Here is a 24,924-nt window from a genome sequence, read left to right on the forward strand (position 1 = left end):
TTCTGAGAATGAATGAAAAACGAGAGATAAAATGGTTTTGGATTGAAAGCTAGGTCACTTTAGATCTCGAAAGCTATGAGTAATAGTATGTATCGAGAAGTCTGGGTATTTATAGTAAAAGAAGATGACTTGTCGAGAACTCAAAAATAGATATTTGGAGTTTGTCTACCAAGAAGTCATTTAGAGAAGTGAAGTACATGTCGAGAAGTCATTTTAAATTACTCTTAGAGAGAACTCAAACTTGACTTATCAAAATGTCAAATAAATACCCAATTTGTCCAAAGATTGGACTGAACTAATTCTAACTTTTACTTGAATAAATTCAAAATAAAATTAGAATAAATTTTCCAAAAGTATTTTACCAAAATAATCTATTAATTTAAATTATCTTAGTTCTGAGTTTTTAATAAGTCAAAAATTGTACTTGTAGAGAACTCTGTGAATGAACACTATTAGAGAACTCAACAAGGACTTATCGATAAGTCATTTTAAACCTATCGAGAAGTCACTCGAGAAGTCAGTAAGTTGACTTATCGAGGACTCACTCGAGAAGTCCTAAAATGACTTGTCGAGAAGTCAATTTATACTTATCGAGAACTCAGTTCTCTAAATACTTTTGGTTAATGTAATTCTACATTGAGTTAATTTTACATATTAAGTATGTAAATTAACAACTAAGCAGTTTACTCAGAATTTGAAAAATTCCAAGTTTATTGAATTTGAAAAACAAATATACAGAGATTTCTGAAATATTCATAATTCATATTTCAGTTAATTTCCAATTTAATCAAATTAATTTTGATTTACTGGAGATTAATCTGCTGCAAACCATTAGCTGAGTTTTGTCTTAGGATGAAGAATTAAGCATTCCAAATTCACTTACAAGTCCAGTGAAGGTTGCTTCATCCAAAGGTTTAGTAAAAATGTCAATTAGATGTTTTTCTGTTGGTACAAAAATGAGCTTAATGCAATATCGGGATACAAGTCTTTGAAAGACAAAGTTGACACCTTCCACTGGAACTCTTTTTAGCAACTTTTCATCCAGCAAAATATGTATTTGTGAGTCCAAGAGATCCATAACTAATTCCCTTGGGATACCATGATCCCAGGTTGAGCTTCCTTCCAGTATCTGAAGATCCTCTTACTCCCCCTGAGGTTGTGCAACCAAACTCAGGTGTATGAGATGAGCTACTATTTCCATGATTCTCTTGTTGAGTAGTTTCTTGTTAGTCCCTAACAATGCAACAAGAATTACAGAAGGGGGTTAAATGGAATTCTTGAAACTTTTTCTGAATTACAAAATGTTCTATCTTAATAATATATATAGGTGTTTGATTTTCTAAGTGCGGAATAAGAGTTAGTTAAATCAAAACACAAAGTAATAAAAACACAAGTCTTTAAAACTTTCTGGTGGATTTGAATGTATCCACCATATATATATATATATATATATCAAGAGAACTCTGTGAAGCTTGAATAGCTCACAGCTGCTTACAAATAAGAACAACTAAACTTACAGGGAAATGCTAAGGATACAGCTTACAATTGTTTCTCTGAGAAAATGTATTACTTAGTCTTCTTGTTGTTCTAATTTCTACTCTTGGTTTATATATATCACCAAGATTACACAGTAATAAGACAAGATAATAAAACAAAATCTATCAAGTCTAATATTATGCTACTTCATTACTCTATTCCAGCATCTTTGAATATCTTCATAATAGCATGGAAATGTCAATGCTTCTTTGTTCTAAAAAACCCAGTTGAATAGGCTTCCACATTCCTTTTTCATACACTCGACGCATGTGACTGTGTTGTCACTGTCAACATATGTTTAAATTGATTATCCGTCAGGTACATGATCATCCGTCGGGTTGCCTTGTTGATCATCCGTCGGGTACCTGATCATCCGTCGGGTAGCTATTTGGCACTTGACTTCATTTCATTTATGCAGAATTACAAGACATCATCTATGTACAATTAATCAACCTATTCTGCATATCTAATTAAAGTCAACATGACTTATATGCTACTACAGAATCTATACCAAGGTGTATGTAGAAATGTGTTACATGACTTATTGTTACATAAGTTACTCACTCGATGGATGTCAAATCATCATCCGTCGGGACTATATTGAGTCATCCGTCGGGACTATATTTGCTTATCCGTCGAGTGCTACAAAATACACTAAGTTGAATCTACTAAGATGTTTTGTTAATGAAATCATCAAGTTCACAACATATACACAACATTTCTTCATTTTCTTAGTCTGACAGACCTCACAACCTTCAACTTGAGCAAGCTCCATCCTAGGCATGTCTCTTACCAACTCCTTTTTGACAAGGTGTTAATTTTCTTGAGATTCAAATGAGACAGATTTTAAGTCAGAGCTTGTTTATTTCTCCTGATACCTTGGTGTATAAGCAACAAATATCATCCTTATTTGTTGAGTCAAAATCTTCAACAAACAAGCTTCCTTTCTTTGCTCCCTTCAGAGCAACTTCACTGGTTTTCATGCTGATAACAGTGCATTCTTCTTGTTGAATATGACTTGAGACTATTGTCTACAATATGCTAATTCTGAAAAGATTCACTTCAAGATCAGCTACCAGTGCTACATTATTTAAAGAGAACATTTTTAGAACAATCTTGCCATATCCCATTTTGAATCATTTGTTGTTGTCTCCAAAGGTCACCAATGGGCCAGCTTTCTCCTCAAACTGTGATAGCAGGGCTCCACCACCAGTCATATGCCTGGAACATCCACTGTCTATGATCCAGATGTCTTTCTTCACTTTCCCTGCACACAATGAGTCTTAAGTGTGTTTGGAAACCCAAGCAGTGTTGGGTAGTTTCTTCTTGGTAACTTGTTCAGTAGAGGTAGAATGAGTAATTTTAGACGAAACAGAATTCAATGATTGTTGTGCATGTTTTCCTTCTGATGTAGACTCATTTCTTGATTCTTTAAGGTCTACTCTCAGTTTGTGGCAACTCTTCATTACCTTCATGTTGCAAGGAATGCAGTCAAACTTGTCACAGAATGAATATGGATCATTAGAGTTTGCTTCATTGTATTTGCAAGTTCCTTCAGCTGGCTTGCTAACAACTTTTTTACAAAGGTGAGTTAGATGATTTGAAGAGCCAATTTTTCACATTTTTTCTAGGAGCATTTGCAACATAAGCAAAGTTATTGCTTTTGTTTATCCCTATTTTTCCATTTCTATTTTTCTTTCTTTTTCTTGCATCTTCGGTTTTGGTTTCTTGAACATGAGTCTTGGGACTTTGTTTGTTCATGAGTTTCTCTTCAGTATTGGAAGACTAGACTGATTCTCCAGTTTTCTTCTCTTTATCTTTATTAGCAATTTCTTGCTTGATACTCAATTCTTCTTCACTGAAGTTGACTACACATGCTTTGAATATAGGTGCATTAACATCTTTCATAAAGGTTGGAGCATTCTCAGTCTTCTTGGTTTTCCCTTTGTCACCTACAGTTTTCTTTTTGTCACTCATGTCATCATAGTCAAGGCCAATAGCAATGTTTGCACATGGCTTATTCTTCTCATGATATTGTTCGACCAATTCAGATGCATTTCTGAAAGATTTCATCTTTACTTCATTCTTTTCTAGCTTCTCCCTTAACACTGCTTCAATTTCATTTGCACACTTGAGCTTGTTCTTGAGATAAGCATTTTCTTGTTTTAAAGCTTCAAGCTCAACTAGCAATAATTCAGTTTCTTGCTTCTCACTCTCGTGCTTCTTATTTATCTTTGTTAATATGCTAACTTCTTCATTAGCAGCAACCATGCTTGTGTGAATGTGAAACATTTTTCTGCTCATCTTTTCAACAGTTTCCTTATATTGATTCATGTTTAAATCAATAGTGGTAAGAGTTGGTGTCTGTGCTTTTGATAAGGATGATTCACCTTGCTCCAAACCCATTAGAGCATAGTTTCCAACTTCCTCATCTTTATCATTATCTGAATCATCCCAACTTGCTCTGCTGCTTTTTCAGAAGAGCTTCATACTTTGCCTCCAGTTCAAGATAAGCTTTGTCTTTCTTCACCTTCTTAGGTTTCCTGTATTCTGTAGCAAAGTGGCCTAGTTCATCACAATTGAAGAACCTTATATTAGATCTGTCAACAGATCTAGTTTTGTAACCACTCTTGCTGTCAGAATTGTACTTCCCTTTCTCTTTCCAGCTGTTATCTTTGTTGAAGGATTGTCCTTTATTTTTGAAGTACCTTGGCATCTTTACTCTAATGTTAGAGAATTTTCTAGCTAGATAGGTGATTGACTGATCTAGCTCATTCAGTTCTTCAAGAGTGTAGAACTCATCCTTTTCCAACTCTAGTATGACTTGCTCCTGTGAATCATTTGTTCTCTGCTCACTTGTTGAGGCAACTGAAGTTTGGGATCTTAGTTCATCATTGAGGGAGTGGATTTCATAAAGCATTTGAGCCATCCACAATATGTCCTTGACCAGACCTCAACGATTTCCTTTGAATCATGTATAGTTTATATGTTTTGAGAATTCCATATAGAACCTCCAGAGTTATTCAGCTCAAGTCTCTCCCTTCCCTGATTGCTGAGATTTTCTGTTCCAAATGGTCAGGGAGAGTAAGCAAGAACTTTAGATTCACCTCTTCAGCTTCATAGTATTTGTCATGAAGCTGCAAGTCATTTATCAGCTTATTGAATCTTTCAAACACATCATTAATGCTTTCCTTAGGCTTAGCCATAAAACCCCCATACTGTGAAATCAGTATCCTTATTTGATTAGATCTAACCACCTTAGTTCCTTCACATAGTATCTCAATCTTTTCCCATATCTGTTTGGCAGTGTCACAGTTGACAATATTATTGTACATCACATTATCAAGTGACTCAATCAATATCATTTGCAAGCTGCTATCCAGGGAAACTTTCTCCTTTTCAGGATCAGAATACTCAGCAGGATCTTTTGGAGCATAATGAGCTGGTATGACCATGTCTCCATCTGTAGATTCCACAACTCTTACCATAGGAATGAAGGGTCCATTCTTGAGAATCTGAATATAGAATGGATTGGTCATCCTGATAAACAACATCATTTTCTTTTTCCAAAGAGTTTAGTTAGCTTTGTCAAAGGTAGGAATTTTGATGCTACTGATTTTCTGTGTATTCATCCTTCCAAGATCTTGAATCTGTTTACTTTCAGATTTGTCTTTGATACCACTTGTTAGGTAATGAATCACACACAGGGGGGGTATGTGTTTTTCTGATTTTAGGCTTTACTTGAAAGTTAATGGTTGAACAAAGTAAATTAAATCTTGTATTGAAAAGTGTTCATACAGAATTTAAACTTGCATAAAATAAAGAACACAAATCTTCAAAACTCACTTAATTTTTATATTAAAAATTAAGACTTTTTGCTACAAAATTTCTAAGCTCTTTGATGTTAAAGAGCTCAGCTTCTTTTTGAGAGTGATACAAGAGATTTGATCTAAATTGTTGCTTCTCACTAGAGGACCAGTGTTAACTGTATAACTCAGTATACTGCTGGTTTTACACAGTGGATAATAAACATATTATTAGCTTTTCTAAATTGTCACTTGTCATTTCTATTTATAGAAAAGTAAACCTTCCATTTTTGTCTTAGCATATCTTTAGCATCCCGTGTTTACTTTAATCTTCATCTGTCAGTTAATCTTTGCCATTGATCTTGCATACTCTTCAAGCTACTTTTTGTAGACTTATCAATCCAGCTGTTGGATTATTTGTTGATTGTTTATCTTGGATATTAAACTGATCTGCAATTCTGTACTTTGAGACTGTACTTCGAGATCTTCAGTTTGAATTAATAGAACATTTGACATCTCGATAAGTACATAGGCTTATCGAGATTTCTAGCATTCCATATTGAGTTTGACTTGTAGAGGTCTTCAGCTTGTCGAGATCTCTAGTCTTCATATCTTCACTATGACTTATCGATAACTCGAAGTTCTCTAGTGATGGAATGACTTGTCGATATCTCCAATCTTCAGTTCCTTAAAATTGGTTTATCGATATCTTCTTGAGTTCTCGAGTAGCTTTCCTGACTTCTCTACTCTCGGTGGATATTGCTCATCCGTCGAATAGATATATAGCTCATCCATTGAGTAGATATTGCTCATCCGTCGAATAGATATATAGCTCATCCGTCGAGTAGATATTGCTCATTCGTTGAGTAGATATTGCTCATCCATCGAGTAGATATTGCTTATCCGTCGGTACTCTCTGGAGTTCTCAAATGACTTCTCTATAACATTAAATATGTGACTTGTAGAGATCTTGACTTAGAATATTTTTCTCCAAACAGATTTATTCAACTCCAAGGTTCTTCAAAATTCTTCTGAGGCATGATCTTCTTGATCTTCTTCCAGATAGAATCCTTAGGCTTAATACTGTTTTAGGAAAAAAACTCCAGTCTGCTCCTTTGCATTTTTACAGACTTTAAGTATTACAAGTACAAAATACAAATTTAGATAACAATACAACTTACTTAGGGTTGACAAATTGTCTTAGTCTTGTTAAAGTACATTCATGTCTTTTACAACAGTTAGATAAAAATAACACATCAAATTTTTGGCGCCGCTGCCGGGGAGACGCCTAGTTTCTATAGATTTTAGTTTAATTTTTTTAGATTGTTTCCATTGTCTCATTGGGAGTTTACTTCCAATTGAGGCATATTTCACTGTTTTAGTTGTTGATGCCCAGGTCCAAAAAAGAAGCAGAAATAACTCCTCTTAGTCTGGATTCTGAGATTTCTTGTCAGCAATACATAGATCGCGTAAGAAAAGAAAGGTAGCAAAATATCAGTGATTCAAAGATCATAATGGCAGAACTTCATATTAACTCTTTGAAGAACTATTCACAGCCTTCTCTGAGTGGTGTGCCTACTGGCCTTACTATGCCAACTATTGAAGCAACAAATTTTGAGATCAAACCGGTGTTGCTCACTATGATCCAATAAAATCTGTTTGCTGGTCTTCCCTCTAAAGACCCTATACTTCATCTGCAAGGGTTTCAACAACTATGCTCTACCATCAAATATCGGGGTGTCACAGCAGACCAACTGAAAGTCATGTTATTCGGGTTTTCTCTTAGTGACAAAGCTCAAAAATGGTTGAATGATATCAATGTAACTTAGTGGAATTTAATTGCTCAAGCATTCTTAACTGGGTTTTTCCCTTTGAACAGAACTGGCGACTTGATTGACAAGATGATGAGTTTCAAACAAGAATATGGAGAGTCTCTTAAAGATGCTTGGGAGAGATTCAAAGATCTTCAACATGCATGCCATCATCATGGTCTTGAGAAATGGTTTCTGATTAAACGCTTTCACAATGGTCTTGATCCTGAAACCAAAGGTATAGTTTATAATGATGCAGGTGGTGTATTTCTAAACAAGGGAGTTGATGATGCATATACTTTTCTTGCAAATTTGGCTACTCATCACTTCAATAACCCAAGAGCACCTAATAAGGGGTAAACTTGAAGTGGAGGCTTATTCTCTTTTATCATCTCAGCTCGCTGCATTAACTCATGAGATTCATTCATTGAAGAATTCGAAAGCATCTACTTCTCCTCCTATGAGTATTAATGCATTGTCATCCATGGCTCCTATGAATAATCTTGTTTGTGAAGTGTGTGGTATCTAAGGCCACTTAGGTAATGAATGTTCTTACAATTTTCAAAATTTATGAAATTTTCAAATTGAGCAGGCAAATATTTTTCAACAAAGGCAACAGTATAATCCTGATTGGAAAGATCATCCAAATTTCTCATATAGGAACAACAATGCTCAAAATCTTCCTATGCCTAATCAGCAGCAACAGTATCAACAATCTTATCAAAGTTCTCAACAATAACAGTATTGGCCTTCCCAGGGACATGAATCCTTCTGGATTTCAGAAGCCTTCTCAAAATTATGCTCTTCAAGCTAGTCAAGCTGCACAACTTGATCAGACAAATGAGATGCTGAAATTATTAATGCAGGAGATTAAAGATATGAAAGTCCATAACAAGATGATGGAAACACAGATTGCACAATTGGCTAGTTCTTCAATTGCAAAGAAGCCTGGCTCTTTACTATCACAACCAACAAATCCAAAGGAGAATGTAAATGTTATTTCTCTTAGGAGTGGTCTTATATATGATGGTCCTTAAATGCCTATTGTTGATGTAACTGATGAGAAAAAAAAGGAAACCAGCAAAGATGACAAGGTGGATGATGTTGATCAGACAAACAAGGGTGGAACTAAAGGAAGCAAGAAATCTGATGACGAGAAGATTGAAATGTTCCTCCACCATTTGTGCCTAAGTTGCCGTTCCCTAGCAGGATGAACAAAACAAAGGTAGATCAACAGTTTGGTAAATTTGTGACACTTATAAAAAATCTTGTGGTAACAGTTCCTTTCCTTGATTTAATTTCTCAAGTTCCATCATACACAAAGTTTTTAAAGGATATTTTATCAAAGAAAAGATCTTTTGGTGAGGTGGAGATAGTTGCTTTTACCGAAGAGTGTAGTGCTGTTTTACAAAATAAGTCTCCACCTAAACTTAAAGATCCTTGAAGTTTTTTAATCCCTTGTAATTTAGGTGCATTTTTATTGACAAAGCTTTGTGTGACTTTGGCGCTAGCGTCTCGGTCACGCCTTTTTAAATCTTTTAAAAATTAAACATGGGAGAATTGAAGTGCACACAAATTATATTGCAAATGGCAGATCGTTGTATAAAATATCCTTTGGGTGTTTTAGAGAATGTGCCTGTCAAGGTTGGAAAATTTTATATTTCTGTGGACTTTGTTGTGTTGGACATGGAAGAGGATAGTCAAATCCCCATTATCTTGGGTAGACCATTCCTCTGTACTGCATGTGCTGTTATTGATGTTAAAAATGGGACATTAACTTTAAGTGTTGGTGATGATAAAAGTACTTTTACTTTAACCTCTGCTTTTAAGTCCCCTTTGCTTGAGAATACTTGTTGTAGGATTGAGGTCATTAATGAAATTTTGCATGATAAGCTACCTCAATTTTTGTTGAATGATGCATTGGAAGCAGTTCTTATGCTTGAAGCTTCAGAAGGGGAAGGACATGCTGAAGTTGACTCGTTCATTCTTGAGTTGGATGTTAAGGCTGATACAAGTTGAACTTGTGAGGTAACAAACACTGTTACTTTTTGTGATAAAATTCAGGTGAAGAAATTAGAGTTAAAGCATTTGTCATCTAATCTAAGTATGTGTATCTTGATATTAATGAGTCCTATCATGTGATTGTTAGCTCTAATCTTGATGATAGTCAAATTTCTAAACTTCTTACTATATTGCATTTGCATAAAATAACGATTGGGTATAGTATTGATGATCTTAAAGGGATTAGCCCAGACTTTTGCAAGCATAGAATTCATCTAGATGAGGATCAAAATACTTGCATACAGGGACAACGCCGCTTTAACCCTAAAATGCAGGAGGTTGTTAAAAAGGAAGTCTTAAAACTACTTGATGTGGGCATCATTTACCCAATTTTTGACTCAAAATGGGTAAACCCTGTTTAAGTATTTACTAAAAAATGAGGAACCACGGTGGTTAGGAATGCTAAAGATGAATTAATTCCCACTAGAGTTGTCACTGATTAGCGGATATGTATTGATTATCGTAAATTAAACACTGCCACTAAAAAAGATCATTGCCATCTTCCATTCATTGATCAAATGCTTGAGAGACTTGCTAAACATAAATTCTTTTGCTCTTTGGATGGGTACTCAGGGTTCTTTCAGATCCCCATACACCCTAATGACCAGAAAAAGACTACATTCACATGTCCATGTGGTAGCTTTGCATATCGAAGAGTGTCATTCTGATTATGTAATGCCCCTGCTACTTTTCACCGTTGCATGACATCCATATTTTCTGATTTCATTGAGTCTATTATGGAAGTATTTATGGATGATTTCAGTGTTTATGGTTCTGATTTTGATGTATGTCTGCATAATCTTTCTAAAATGCTTAAACTTTGTGAATAGGTAAATCTAATTTTGAATTGGGAAAAGTGCCACTTCATGGTCAACGAAGGGGTGGTACTTGGACATCTTATATCTGAACGTGGCATCCAAGTTGACAAAGCAAAAATTGAGGTGATTAAGAAACTTCCTCTTCCTGTTAATGTCAAGCGATTTAGGAGTTTCTTAGGTCATGCGGGGTTTTATCGTCGTTATATCAAAGAATTTTCAAAAATTGCAAAACCCCTTACTCAATTATTGCTTAATGATGCCACATTTGTTTTTATGGATGCTTGTTTGGAGTCCTTTTACAGGATTAAGAAAACTTTCATAAGTGCACCAATCATACAACCTCCATATTAGAATATTTCATTCGAAATTATATGTGATGCAAGTGATTATGTTGTGGGTACAGTTCTCTGTCAAAGGAAAGACAAGGTATTGTACGCTATCTACTATGCAAGTAAAACCTTGGATAAAGCTCAGGTGAACTATGCTACTACTGAGAAGGAGCTTCTACCTGTGGTGTATGCTCTTGACAAGTTTCATGCTTATCTCATTGGTTCCAAAGTCATCGTTCACACAGATCATTCCGCACTTAAATATCTTTTGGCCCGGAAGGAAGTAAAACCGAGTCTTAGTCAATGGATTCTATTACTCCAAGAATTTGACTTGGAAATAAAAGACAAGAAGGGTGTTGAGAACGTGGTTGCGGAACATCTCTCACGACTGCATTCTAAATCGGATATTGCATATGACATTCCCATTGACGATTCTTTTCCGGATAATCACTTATTTGCAGTTGCTACTAGAACTCCATGGTATGCAGATTTTACAAACTTTTGTGTTAGTGGATCTCATCCTCCAGAATTGACCTATCAACAGCGAAAACAGTTTTATCATGATGCTAAATAATATTTTTGGGATGACCCTTTCTTGTATCGAAAGTGCGCTGATGGTATCTTTCATAAATGTGTTCCCGAGTTTGAATTAAATGACATTCTTAGGAATTGTTATTCTCTAGCATGTGAGGGTCATCACAGTCCTTCTAAAACTATTGCAAAGGTTCTCCAATCCGGTTTTTTTTTTTGCCTTCTTTATTTAAGGATGCTTGTGCTTTCTGTATGGCTTGTTATGCATGTCAAAGAATGAGTAATATTTTTAAATGTCATGAGTTGCCACAAACCAGGATTCTAGAAGTTGATATTTTTGATGTATGGGGTATTGATTTTATGGGACCTTTCCCCACTTCATGCCGAATGAAATACATATTAGTTGTTGTTGACTATGTATCTAAGTGGGTTGAAGTTATTGGATCGACAACAATTGATTCTAAGGTTGTGCTGAAACTCTTTAAAATATTATCTTCCCACGCTTTGGAGTTCCAAGAACAGTGATAAGTGATGGTGGTTCTCATTTTCACCATCGATAATTTGAAACCCTTCTCAAAAAGTATGGTGTTACTCATAAGGTTGGCCTAGCCTATCATCCTCAGACAAGTGGACAAGTTGAGGTTTCAAATCATCAAATCAAAAGCATCCCAGAGAAGGTGGTTTCCAAGTCTTGAAAGGATTGGTTTTTGAAGTTAGATGATGCATTATGGGCTTACATTACAATTTATAAGACCCCTATTGGTACTACTCCGTATCAACTTGTTTATGGTAAGGCTTGTCACTTGCTAGTTGAGCTCGAACATCGTGCTTTTTGGGCTATAAAAGAGCTTAACATAGATTTAAAGGTTGCAGGACAAGCAAGACTTCTTCAGTTGAATGAATTGGATGAGCTTCATTTTGATGCTTATGACAATTCTCGGCTATACAAGGAAAAAATGAAAAGAATGCATGACAAGATGATCCAACGAAGTGATTTTCAAGTTGGTGACAAAGTATTGTTATTTAATTCGAGGCTTCGACTATTTTCTGGAAAGCTCAGATCTAGATGGTCCGGGCCATTCTATGTTCCTGAAGTTAAATTTCATGGTGTTGTTGAAATAATGAGACCCGATGGAGGAAAATTTAAGCTATACGGTCAACGCCTGAAATTATATGTGGATGGTTCATTTGTTGGAAAATTGGAGACGGTTCGTGTTAGATATATTTGTGATTTCATGGCTAATATGATTTGTGTTTAAGTTTTCAGATCTTACTTAACAGGACAAATCAGTACTTAACTGGAAATCAGCACTTATACTGAAGACGAGATTTAAGCTATCAGAACTTAAGTTATCAGAACTTAAGTTATCAGAAGATATTTATCAGGAGATAATATCAGGACTTAAGATGACTTTCAGATAAGGCAGGCGGCTGATTGAAAGGAAAGAAGATCGAGGCTAAGACAGAAAGAAATATGCATGAAGAAGGAATTCTATGAAGTATAGAATACTTGGAAGAAAAGATAACTAGTTGATATATTTTAGAAAGCAGAATTATATTCCATATCAATTAGAACATTATCTTGTAATTGTGTAGTATATAAACACAGGAATAGGGTTTACACTAAAGGTGTTATCATTATCGAAGTTATTATTCTTTGTAACCCTAGCAGCTCTCGTGATAATTTGTTCATCACTGAGAGAGGACAGTTCCATATTGTAACAGAGTTTATTGTGTTGAATAAAATCTGTGTTATGTTACTTGTGTTCTTTAATTCGATTTGATTGTAGTAAACACTGTATTCAACCCCCTTCTACAGTGTGTGTGTGTGTGACCTAACAGTTCGTCTCAATAACCTCGCTATTGAGCTTTAAATCGAGTGTAGAAGTCAAGTTAATACTCTAAAGGAGTGTTTTTTGGGAGGCAACCCAACATGTTGGTAATGTAAATTTTTTGTATTATAGCTATTACTATCATTATTAGTAATATATAATAATAATTATTATTATTATTACATTGTAAATATTTTTATAGATTTTTTTTAGCTAGCCGTTTTTTGTATATTTTTTTACTCCCTCAAGGTGTCTTGATGATTTTTATGTGAAGTGTTTCAGGATTGTAAATAAAAAAATAAAAAAAGAGGAAAAAAATATGTGGTGCAATTTATTTTCCCTGTGGTGCAACTGGCGCCTCGAAAAAGAAAATTTTTGTGACCCCGGTGTGTATTCTACTGCCTGCGGTGTGTGAGCTCTCTGAAATAACCTGGTGCTATGACTATGCGGCAAGTAAAAAAAAAGATCGCGTGATGATTTGGCTAGCTGCAGTGTACAAACTCACTGTTTGTTAAACTAACATGTTAAAAAATAATAACCGCGATGCGTACATGCACCGGCGGTTTCCTCTCTCTCTGGAAAACAAACATGTCTTACATGTTTACCCCCGGAACAAATAACCCCGCGCGTACATACTCTCTCCCCTTTATATTTTATATTTATAATATTCTTATTACTATATTCTTATTTTCTTATTATTCTTATTAATATTCTATTAATAATATTTATATTATATTTATTCAATATGTATATTATTATTATTATTAATATTGTTATTATTTTTATATATTATTATTTGTATATGTTATTATTATTATTATTATATTTTGTTATTTAATTACTCATAATGTTTTGTTATTTTTATTTTTTGTCTCTTTTCATTTTTTTAAACCTATTTACTTATGTAAAATATATAATACTTTACCTATATTTTAAATATAGCTTACATTAATCTCTATTCAAGATATGTATTTTACAAAATATTTGTAAGTTTGTAATTTATTAACATACCAAAAAATGTTTTAAAAAAATATTTATATTATATTATTTATATTATGTATTCAAATGTAGATATTAATAGTGGGGGTATCATGCGGGGGTGTGGTTGTCCGATTTCTAGTGCCCTACCGTTCCAGACTACTTTGCATATTTTCAGCTCACTCACAACAACCACGAGAATTTTCTTCCGACTTATCATGTTCGCACCATACAACTTGATCTGAGGGAAGTTTTCAATCTTTTTACTGTCGATTTTGTATTATTTTTTTCTCTGTATTTTGGTAGTTAGTTTATTGGGGACAATGAACCACTTAAGTGTGGGGATGGATTTTCAATAATAAAAATCCAAAAAATATATATTTTTTAAAATTTAAAAAAAATAAAAAAATAAAAAAATAAAAAAAAAATAAAAAACTGAAAAATAATTGTCTAGTCTCGTAGTGTGTTAACAAGGATAAGAACACATCGAGTGAGCTTCTTTTGCATGATTAGTTGATATGTCATATCTATAGAAAACCATTTGTGGCATGATAATTCCTTGTCTGTGCTTGCGAAATTCTAAAACTTGAGATGCATCTTTGTCAATTTCAGTAAGTACTAAAGCATGCTTTCATCGTGTGAGAATTTGAGCCTAATTTGTGATTGATACATTTTATATTAGTCAATTTTTATTGTTGTGTGTTGTTCGTCATGAAGTATGTTGCACTAGAACTTGTTTTAAACTTTGTTGACTACATGATATTTGTATGCATGAAAATGTTAAAGGCACTAGGATGAACTTCATTTACCTAAATAGTACTCGTAAATTATATTCCTCGTGAACTCCTTTGAGCTTTTTATCCATTTTTTATATATCATATATCTAAATGCTTGAACCTACTTGTTCTTTCGTGTCTTAATTTACTAGTAGAGCATTTTGATTCATTTGAGGGTTGGTGATACATAGTGTGGGGATTTATTTGTTGAAGTAGGAATAATTTGGTGGGTATCAACTTGAAAAAAATATGAAAAAAGGAAAAGAAAAGAAAAGGTTCAGTACTCCTTTGAGACCAACGGGTGACAAGTGTAATATCATATGAAAGGGACGATCCAAGTACATGTGCTGGTATTAAGTGCATTGTAATAGAAATTAAGGGGGATTAATTGAATAACTCTTATTTTTCTTGGTGACTTTTCACTGCCCCTGGTTACTGGAGAAATACTTGAACTTAAAAAAAATAGAAAAAGAGAAGATCAGGTGGAGTTTTTGTTCATTGATATGTGCAATATATAGTCGGAAAGTACATGGTAATATATGCTTAGATTTTAATGCTTTTGAAAGTTCACTCAACTTTTACACGTTCAAAATTTCATGTTGAGTGCTTAATCAAAAATAAACATTATGCTTTATTAGTTTATCAAGTTAGCCACTTGTTAGCTTCTTTTTCTTGATATCCTACCCTTGACCTTAGCCTCTTGCTACAACCTTAAACAAAGACCTTTTGATTTGTGTATTCATGTATTCAAAGTAGTCGAGATTTGGTAGACAACTAAGCTTATGGTAGCGCATGACTTCATTGATTGAACTTGAGCGAATACACTTAGCCTATACAGTTGTGTAATTTGAGATTTGTGTGAGTTTTTCTATCCATGGCATGTTACTTACTAAAGTCGACTTTGATGTATATTTCATGTTATTTTTTTGTCTATCTAGTTGTGTACTTGGATAGTTGTGTACAAATGATATGCGAATTAGAAAGACTGAGAAAATTGTGTAATTGCAGTTTACATGCTAGGAGTGCTATAATATGTTGCATACTTGAGACTTGGCAGAAAAAAAAATGAATTTTGTGGGTAAATTCACTATAAGCCCTCACGAGACAACACTAAACCTACTAGGGCTGCCTAGGGGTTTAACAGCATGTTGCATATGCTCAATGCAATTGTATCATCCACGAAAGTGATGTTAGTTAGTTAGGACTTAGTTTTTATTTCACTTATTTGCCCGAGGACGTGCAAATGCTTAGTGTGGAGATGTTTGATAGAGTATATTTTCATAATTTTTTTAGATTTTATTCTCATATATATCTATTTTGCACTGATTTGGAATTTATTTAATAAGTTTTGATGGTTTATTGTAGGTTATAAGGAAATTCTATAATTGGAAGGATTTGGAGCAAAAAGTCCTATTTTTGAGTGAAAATAGAAGAAAATTCGTAATATTGGACTACAAGGGCTACAAATACAATTTAGGCCATATCTAGAGATCCAGAAGTCCGATTTTGATGATCTTACAGCCCACGCGAAGCTTACAGAATTCTCTTTAATCCAGGAATGACCCAATAAGGAGAATAAAACCAGAGCAGCCCAGAAATGGCAGTGAACAGACAGCTACAATTTTTTATTGGAGAATCCTACTCGGTTTAGAATTCTAATATGTAATTAATTAGAATAATAAAACACTTCTATTATTAGAAGCGACAACATATTTTTATTTAGTTGAGACATAGAATTCATAAATATGTATTATTATAGAGTAGGAATAGTTATGATTTTATATATAGAGAAGAAAGTCATGGAATTTGGTCTCGTGAGAAGATTGAATATTACAGTTTTCTTATATGATTTTCTTGCGTGTTCTTATTAGTTTAATTATACTTTTTTATTGTCTTAGTTGTTTTACTTTTTTAATCATTGGTGAGTAATCATTTTCAGGACATAAAGGGGAAGCCATGTTTGCACTATAATTTTGGCATAATTTTCACAGTAGTTCGATTTATTATGGTTAATTCTAATTGATTATGTTTTATTATTAATTTGTGTAATCGGACGATATCATGAATTAATTCTATGCAATAGGAGTAATAAACCGGGAGATTTTACTCACTAGAGGGACACATACGATTAATAAAATTGAAAGTGAAGGCTGGAGCATCATTGGATTTCTGAGAGCGTTAATGTTCGGGAGAGATTAACAGTTGCCCTAATTGCCTAAGTAATTGAATTACCAAAAGTTGTTAATATTTAAGATTTCGAGAGTGTTAATGCTTAGGAGAGATTAGCATACTTTAGTTATGTGATCACATTTATTGCTTTAGCTTAGAAGCCAATTATTATGTAAGCATGGTGGACCTGATTGCCCTAGGTTTTAATATTCCTTATTTAGTGTCTTGTTAAGTAGTGTTAATTTATAGTTATCAGTTAGTTAAAATATTCTTCACACAATCGTGTTTCTCTTGAAACAATCTATAATATTTGATTCAAAATTGATAGAACTTGTCTCCTTGTGGATATGACCTGCACTTACCACCTTGTCCTAGCAATAGACACTGTGCGCTTGCGGTTAGATAAAAATAACACATCAAGTTTTTGGCGTCAGTGCCGGGGGGACGCCTAGTTTCTATAGATTTTAGTTTAATTGTTTTAGATTGTTTTCATTGTCTCATTCGGAGTTTACTACCAATTGAGGTATATTTCACTATTTTTATTATTTTAGTTGTTGATGCCCAGGTCCAAAAAAGAAGCAGAAATAACTCATCTTAGTCTGGATTCTGGGATTACTTGTCAGCAATACATAGATTGCGTAAGAAAAGAAAGGCAACAAAATATCAGTGATTCAAAGATCATAATGGCAGAACTTCCTATTAAATGTTTGAATAACTATTCACAGCCCTCTACGAGTGGTATGCCTACTGGCCTTACTATGCCAACTATTGAAGCAACAAATTTTGAGATCAAACCGGTGTTGCTCACTATGATCCAACAAAATTAGTTTGCTGGTCTTCCCTCTGAAGACCCTACACTTCATCTGCAAAGGTTCCAACAACTCTGCTCTATTATTAAACATCAGGGTGTCACTGCAGACCAACTAAAAGTCATGTTCTTCGGGTTTTCTCTTCGTGACAAAGCTCAAAAATAGTTGAATGATATCAATGTGATTGAGTGGAATGCGATTTCTCAAGCATTTTTAACTGAGTTTTTCCCTCCGAACAGAACTGACGACTTGATTGACAAGATGACGGGTTTTAAACAAGAATATGGAGAGTCTCTTAAAGATGCTTGAGAGAGATACAAAGATCTTTAACGTGCATTCCCTCGTCATGGTATTGAGAAGTGGTTTCTGATTAAACTCTTCTACAATGGTCTTGATCCTGAAACCAAAGGTACATTTTTAAATGTTGCAGGTGGTGTATTTCTAGACAAGGGAGTTGATGATGCATATACTTTTCTTGTAAATTTGGTTGCTCATTACTTCAATAATCTGAGAGCACCAAAGAAGTGGGGTAAACTTGAAGTGGAGGCTTATTCCCTTTTACCATCTCAGCTCGCTGCATTAACTCGGGAGATCCATTCATTGAAAAATTTGCAGGCATTTACTTCTCCTCCCATGAGTATTAATGCATTTTCATGCATGGCTCCCATGAATTATCTTGTTTGTGAAGTGTGTGGTATCCAAGGCCACTTGGGTAATGGATGTTCTTACAATTTCCAAAATTCACAAAATTTTCAGATGGAGTAGGAAAATGTTTTTCAGCAAACTCAACTGTATAATCCTTACTCCAACACTTATAATCTTGGTTAGAGAGATCATCCGAATTTCTCATATAGGAACAAAAATGCTCAAAATCTTCCTATGCCTAATCAGCAGCAATAGTATCAGCAATCTTATCAGAGTTCTCAACAACAACATTATAGGCCTTCTCAGGGGCCTATGAATCCTCCTGGATTTCAGAAGCCTCCTCAAAATTATGCTCCTCAAGCTAGTCAAGCTGCACAACTTGATCATATAAATGAGATGCTGAAATTATTGATGCAGGAGATTAAAGATATGAAAGTCCGTAACAAGATAAGGGAAACTCGGATTGGGCAATTAGCTAGTTCTTCAACTGCAAGGCAGCCTGGCTCTTTACCATCACAACCAACAAATCCAAAGGAGAATGTGAATGTTATTTCTATTAGAAGTGGTCTTACATATGGTGGTCCTTCAATGCCTACTGTTGATGTAACTGATGAGAAAGAGAAGGAAACCAGTAAAGATGACAAGGTGGATGATTTTGATCATACTAACAATGGTGGAACTAAAGGATGCAAGAAAGCTGATAACGAGAAGATTGAAAATGTTCCTCCGCCATTTATGCCTAAGTTTCCGTTCCCTAGCAGGATGAATAAAACAAAGGTAGATCAACAGTTTGGTAAATTTATGACACTTGTAAAAAATCTTGAGGTAACAGTTGCTTTCACTGATTTAATTTCTCAAGTTCCATCATATGTAAAGTTTTTAAAGGATATTTTAACAAAGAAAAGATCTTTTGGTGAGGTGGAGACAATTGATTTTATTGAAAAGTGTAGGGATTTTTTACAAAATAAGTCTTCACCTAAACTTAAAGATCCTGGAAGTTTTTCAATCATTTGTCATTGATTGGCGGATGTGTATTGATTAGTTCCTAAAAAAGGAGGAACCACATTGGTTAGGAATGCTAAAGATGAATTAATTCCCACTAGAGTTGTCATTGATTGGCGGATGTGTATTGATTATTGTAGATTAAACACTGCCACTGAAAAAGATCACTGCCATGTTCCATTCAGTGATCAAATGCTTGAGAGACTTGTTAAACATAAATTCTTTTGATATTTGGATGGGTACTCAGGGTTCTTTCAGATCCCCATACACCCTGATGACCAGGAAAAGACTACATTCACATGTCCATATGGTACATTTGCATATCAAATAGTGCCATTTGGATTATGTAATGCCCCTGCTACTTTTCAGCGTTGCATGATATCCATATTTTCTGATTTCATTGAGTCTATTTTGGAAGTATGTATGGATTACTTCAGTGTTTATGGTTCTGATTTTGATGTATGTCTTCATAATCTTTCTAAAATGCTTAAATGTTGTGAAGAGGTAAATCAAGTTTTGAATTGGGAAAATTGCCACTTCATGGTCAAGGAAGGGGTGGTACTTGGTCATCTTATATCTGAATGTGGCATCCAAGTTGACAAATAAAAAATTAAGGTGATTGAGAAACTTCCTCCTCCTGTTAATGTCAAGGGAGTTAGGAGTTTTTTTGGTCATGCGGGGTTTTATCGTCGTTTTATCAAAGATTTTTCAAATATTACAAAACCCCTTACTCAATTATTGCTTAAGGATGCCACATTTATGTTTACTGATGCTTGTTTGGAGTCCTTTTACAGGATTAAGAAAGCTCTGATAAGTGCACCGATCATACGACCTCCAGATTAGAATCTTCCTATCAAAATCATATGTGATGCAAGTGATTATGTTGTGGGTGCAGTTCTCGCTCAAAAGAAAGATAAGGTATTGAACGTTATCTACTATGCAAGTAAAACCTTGGATGAAGCTCAGGTGAACTATGCTACTACTGAGAAAGAGCTTCTAGCTGTGGTCTACGCTCTTGATAAGTTTTGTGCTTATCTCATTGGTTCCAAAGTCATCGTTCACGTAGATCATTCTGCACTTAAATATTAGTTGGCCAAGAAAGAAGCAAAACCGAGACTTCGTCGATGGATTTTATTACTCCAAAAATTTGATTTTGAAATAAAAGACAAGAAGGGTGCCGAGAACATGGTTGCAGATCATATCTCATGACTGCATTAAATTGGATATTGCATTCGACACTCCCATTAACGATTCTTCTCCGGATGATCACTTATTTGCAGTTTCTACTAGAACTCCATGGTATGCAGATTTTACAAACTTTTGTGTTAGTGGATCTCATCCTCCAGAATTGACCTATCAACAGCGAAAATGGTTCTATCATGATGCTAAACAATATTTTTGTGATGACCCTTTCTTGTATCGAAAGTGCGTTGATGGTATCTTTCGTAAATATGTTCCCGAGTTTGAAGTAAATGACATTCTTAGAAATTGTCATTCTCTAGCATGTGGGGTTCATCACAATCCTTCTGAAACTACTGTAAAGGTGCTTAAATCCGGTATTTTTGTCTTCTTTATTTAAAGATGCTCATGCTTTCTATCTGGCATGTGATGTCTGTCAAAGAACGAGTAATATTTCTTTGTTGAAGTATGAATAATTTGGTGGGTATCAACTTGAAAAAAGTATGAAAAAAGAAAAAGAAAAGAAAAGGTTAAGTACTCCTTTGATACTAATGGGTGACAAGTGTAATTTCATATGAAAGGGATGATCCAAGTACATATGTTGGTATTAAGTGTATTGTACTAGAAATTAAGGAGGATAAATTAAATAACATTTATTTTTCTGGGTGACTTTTCACTACCCTTGGTTACTGGAGAAATACTTGAACTTGAAAAAAATGAAAAAGAGAAGATCAAGTAGAGTTTGTGTTCATTGATATGTGCAATATGAAGTGGGAAAGTACATGATAATATGTGCTTATAGTTTAATTCTTGTGAAAGTTCACTCAACTTTTACACGATCAAAATTTCATGTTGAGTGCTTAATTAAAAATGAACTTTATGCTCTATTAGTTTATCAAGTTACCCACCTGTTAACTTCGTTTTCTTAATATCCGACCCTTGACCTTAGCTTCTTGCCACAACCTTAAACAAAGACCTTTTGATTTGTTCATGCATGTATTCAAAGTAGTGGAGATTTGGTAGACAACTAACTAAGCTTATGGTAGCGCATGAATTCATTGATTGAACTTGAACGAAATACTTAGCCTATACATTTGTGTAATTTGAGAGTTGTGTGAGTTTTTCTATCCATATCATGTTACTTACTAAAGTCGACTTTGATGTCTATTTCATGTTATTTTTTTCTATCTAGACAATATGTGCGTACTCGGATAGTTGTACAAATGATGTGCGAATTAGAAAGACTGACAAAATTTTTTAATTGCGGTTTACATGCTTGGAGTGCTATGATATATTGCATACTTGCGAATTAGCAGAAAAAAAATTGTGGATAAATTCACTATAAGCCCACACGAGATAACACTCGTCCTATTAGGGTTGCCTAGGGGTTTAACCACTTGTTGCATATGCTCAATACAATTGTATCATCCACGAAAGTGATATTAGTTAGTTAGGACTTATTTTTTATTTCACGTATTTGTCCGCGGACGTGCAAATGCTTAGTGTGGACTTAGTTTTTATTTCACTTATTTGCCCGAGGACATGCAAATGCTTAGTGTGGGGATGTTTGATTGAGTATATTTTTATATATATTTTATATAATTTTATTCTCATATTAATTCTGTTTTGCACTGATTTGGATATTTCTTTAATAAGTTTTGATGTTTTATTGTAGGGTACAAGGAAATTCTAGACTTGGAAGGATTTGGAGCAAAAATTCCTATTTTCATTCAAAACCGTGCATGAGACTTTCATCTCACACGAGTGAAAATAGAAGAAAATTCGTAATATTGGACTACATGGGCTGCAAAATACTGTTTGGGGTATATCTAGAGATCCAGAAGTCCGATTTTGACGATCTTACAGCACACACGAAGCTTACGGAATTATCTTTAATTCAGGCATGACCCGGTAAGGAGAATACAACCGGAGCATCCTATAAACGGGAGTGAACAGACATCTACGATTTTTTATTGGAGAATCCTACTCGGTTTAGAAGTCTGATTTGTAATTTGATTGGAATAATGAAACACTTCTATTATTAGAAGAGACAACAGATTTTTATTTAGCCGAGACATAGAATTCATAAATATTTATTATTATAGAGTAAGAATAGTTACAGTATTATATATAGAGAAGAAAGCCATGGATTTTGTTCTCTTGACAAGATTGAATATTACAGGTTTTCTTATCTGATTTTCTTACGTGTTTTTATTAGTTTAATTATGATTCTTTATTGTCTTAGTTGTTTTACTTGTTTAATGATTAGTGAGTAATATATTCTAGGGCATAGAGGGGAAGCCATGTTTGCACTATAATCTTGGCATAAATTTTAAAGTAGTTCGATTTATTATGGTTATGTCTAATTGATTATGTTTTATTATTAATTTGTGTAATCGGCCGATATCATGAATTAATTCTATGCAATAGGAGTAATAGATCGGGAGATTTTACTCACTAAAGGCACACATACGATTAGTAGAATTGAAAGTGAAGGCGGGAGCATCATTATATTTCTGAGAGCATTAATGCTCGGGAGGGATTAACAGTTGCTCTAATTACCTGATTAATTGAATTACCAAAAGTTGTTAATGTGTAAGATTTTGAGAGTGTTAATGCTCGGGAGAGATTAACATACTTTTGTTATGTGATCACATTTATTGCTTTAGCTTAGAAGCCAATTATTATGTAAGTATGGTGGACTTGATTGCCCTAGGTTTTAATATTCCTTATTTAGTGTATTGTTAAGTAGTGTTAATTTAGTTAGAGTTATCAGTTATTCTTCATATTGGTCAAAATTGATAGAACTTATCTCCTTGTGGATACGACCTGCACTTGCCACCTTGTACTAGCAATAGACACCGTGCGCTTGCGGTTAGATTAAAATTAACACATCAGGGTTCTACTGGCCAACAATGTTAACCGATGCAAAGGCTTGTGTAAATAAGTGTGATAGATTCCATAGGGACGCTCCTGTAGTTCAACAGCCCCCAGTGAGGCTCACGTCTATCAGCTCTCCCATCCCCTTCGCGATGTGGGGAATGGACATACTAGGTCCCTTTCCTACAGCATCCGGACAAAGGAAATTCATTTTAGTCACCTTTGACCACTTGATTAAGTGGATTGAGGCCAAGATACTGACCAAGATAACCACCAAGTAGATTTCTCAATTCTTTTGGGAGAATGTGATATGCCGATTTGGAATCCCATGCATCCTTGTTACGGATAATGGGCGATAGTTCGATAATGAAAAATTCAAGGAGTATTGCAAAGATAACAACATAGAACTCCGATTCACCTCAGTTGCCCACCCACATGCAAATGGGCAAGTATAGGTTGCTAAATGAATCATCCTTGATAAACTTAAGAAGTGGGTTGTACGCTCAAGAAATATTTGGCTGGATGAGTGACTGCCTACACTATGGGCATATCTTACCACTTTTAAAGTTACGACTGAAGCTACCCTATTCATGTTAGCTTATGAAGCTGAGGTCGTGGTGCCCTTAGAAATCACCCAAGGATCGCCAAGGGTCTGAAGCCTATGAACCAAAGTCCAATGAAAAAGGCATGAGGCTCTCCCTCGACCTTATTGACGAGGTTAGGGACGAAGCTAAGCATCAGCGAAGAGCCTCCCTCTTGTACAACAGAAGGGTTAAAGAAAAGTTCTTTTAACTAGGAGACCCGGTCTTAAGAAAGATTAAAGCATCAGGAGTTGGCGAGAAAGTAAAGATAGCCCCTAATTGGGAAGGACCTTACAAGGTCAAGAAGGACCTAGGACGTAGATCCTAAAAGCTAGAAACCTTGAGCGGTGACAATGTGCCTCGAACTTGAGACGCTTCAAACCAGAAGGTTTATTATATCTAGCATCACAAGATGACTTTCGGTCGACCAAAGTCTATATTCCAGACTCCAACTGATAAAAGAAGGCCGATGAACCTCTAAGAAAGGCCTTGGGCCAACCAGATATCCCTCGGAAGGGAGTCCAACCGACCTAAGGAGGCCGACCAACCTCTAAGAGAGGCCTTAAGCCAACTAGGCCCATGTTGAACAACAAATTTGAAGTATCAAACCCACTTTAAAGAAGAATAACCTCTAAGAAACTCACACTAAACATCCGGCTCTTGACAAAGGAGAATTCTTGATGATGAAGATACTCCTAAATATAGAAGAGCACAAAGGGATGTCCAAACTGATGATATCCTAACATAAAACTAGTGATAATCCTCCAAGAATTTATATAGAGTTGAAAAGGGTAAACCTTGAGCTCAACTAACAAATAAAAGGATGGACCGGGAACCTCAACCTAGTCTCGAAGGCTCCTTTAAAACACATAGCTTCAATCGATCCTAGTTACAAGTTCTGTTGATACAGCCCGGCTCATAAACTTTAAATATAACTCGGAAGGATATACTTTTTCTTGAGTTCCCTCACATCCGACTCACTCATTTTACATGAATGATAGATGGAGTCGGGATCAGTGTTGTTCGGGGAGGCATTCACCCTCTCGTCTAACGAATTCTCTATAATATCAAAGCAAGGATTAAGAAACAAAGGTGGGACATGAATTCTACCTTTAGTAAATCTAGCCTTTCCTCGTTTGGCCATCATCTCAGCCACGACAACTAGAAGTGGTTGAACGTTT

General features: G+C 34.9%; 1 protein-coding gene and 1 non-coding gene across 2 annotated transcripts; one reads left to right on the plus strand and one right to left on the minus strand.

Annotated features, from left to right (window-relative positions):
- Positions 1-7,228: 7,228 nt before the first annotated feature.
- Positions 7,229-7,334, minus strand: LOC141722671 (small nucleolar RNA R71). Its single transcript, XR_012575677.1, has one exon. It is a non-coding gene; the product is annotated as a small nucleolar RNA R71 (small nucleolar RNA).
- Positions 7,335-8,740: 1,406 nt separating this feature from the next.
- LOC141719678 (uncharacterized) lies at positions 8,741-18,221 on the plus strand. The gene is made up of 7 exons (XM_074522056.1): positions 8,741-9,132; positions 9,303-9,561; positions 10,045-10,315; positions 10,436-10,841; positions 11,210-11,357; positions 11,606-12,100; positions 17,817-18,221. Exons 1-7 carry the CDS (start codon positions 8,741-8,743, stop codon positions 18,219-18,221), a joined length of 2,376 nt encoding a protein of 791 aa, XP_074378157.1.
- Positions 18,222-24,924: the final 6,703 nt, after the last annotated feature.

The sequence above is a fragment of the Apium graveolens genome, chromosome 4, assembly GCF_009905375.1.
Source record: "Apium graveolens cultivar Ventura chromosome 4, ASM990537v1, whole genome shotgun sequence".
NCBI classification, from domain to species: Eukaryota; Viridiplantae; Streptophyta; class Magnoliopsida; order Apiales; family Apiaceae; genus Apium; species Apium graveolens.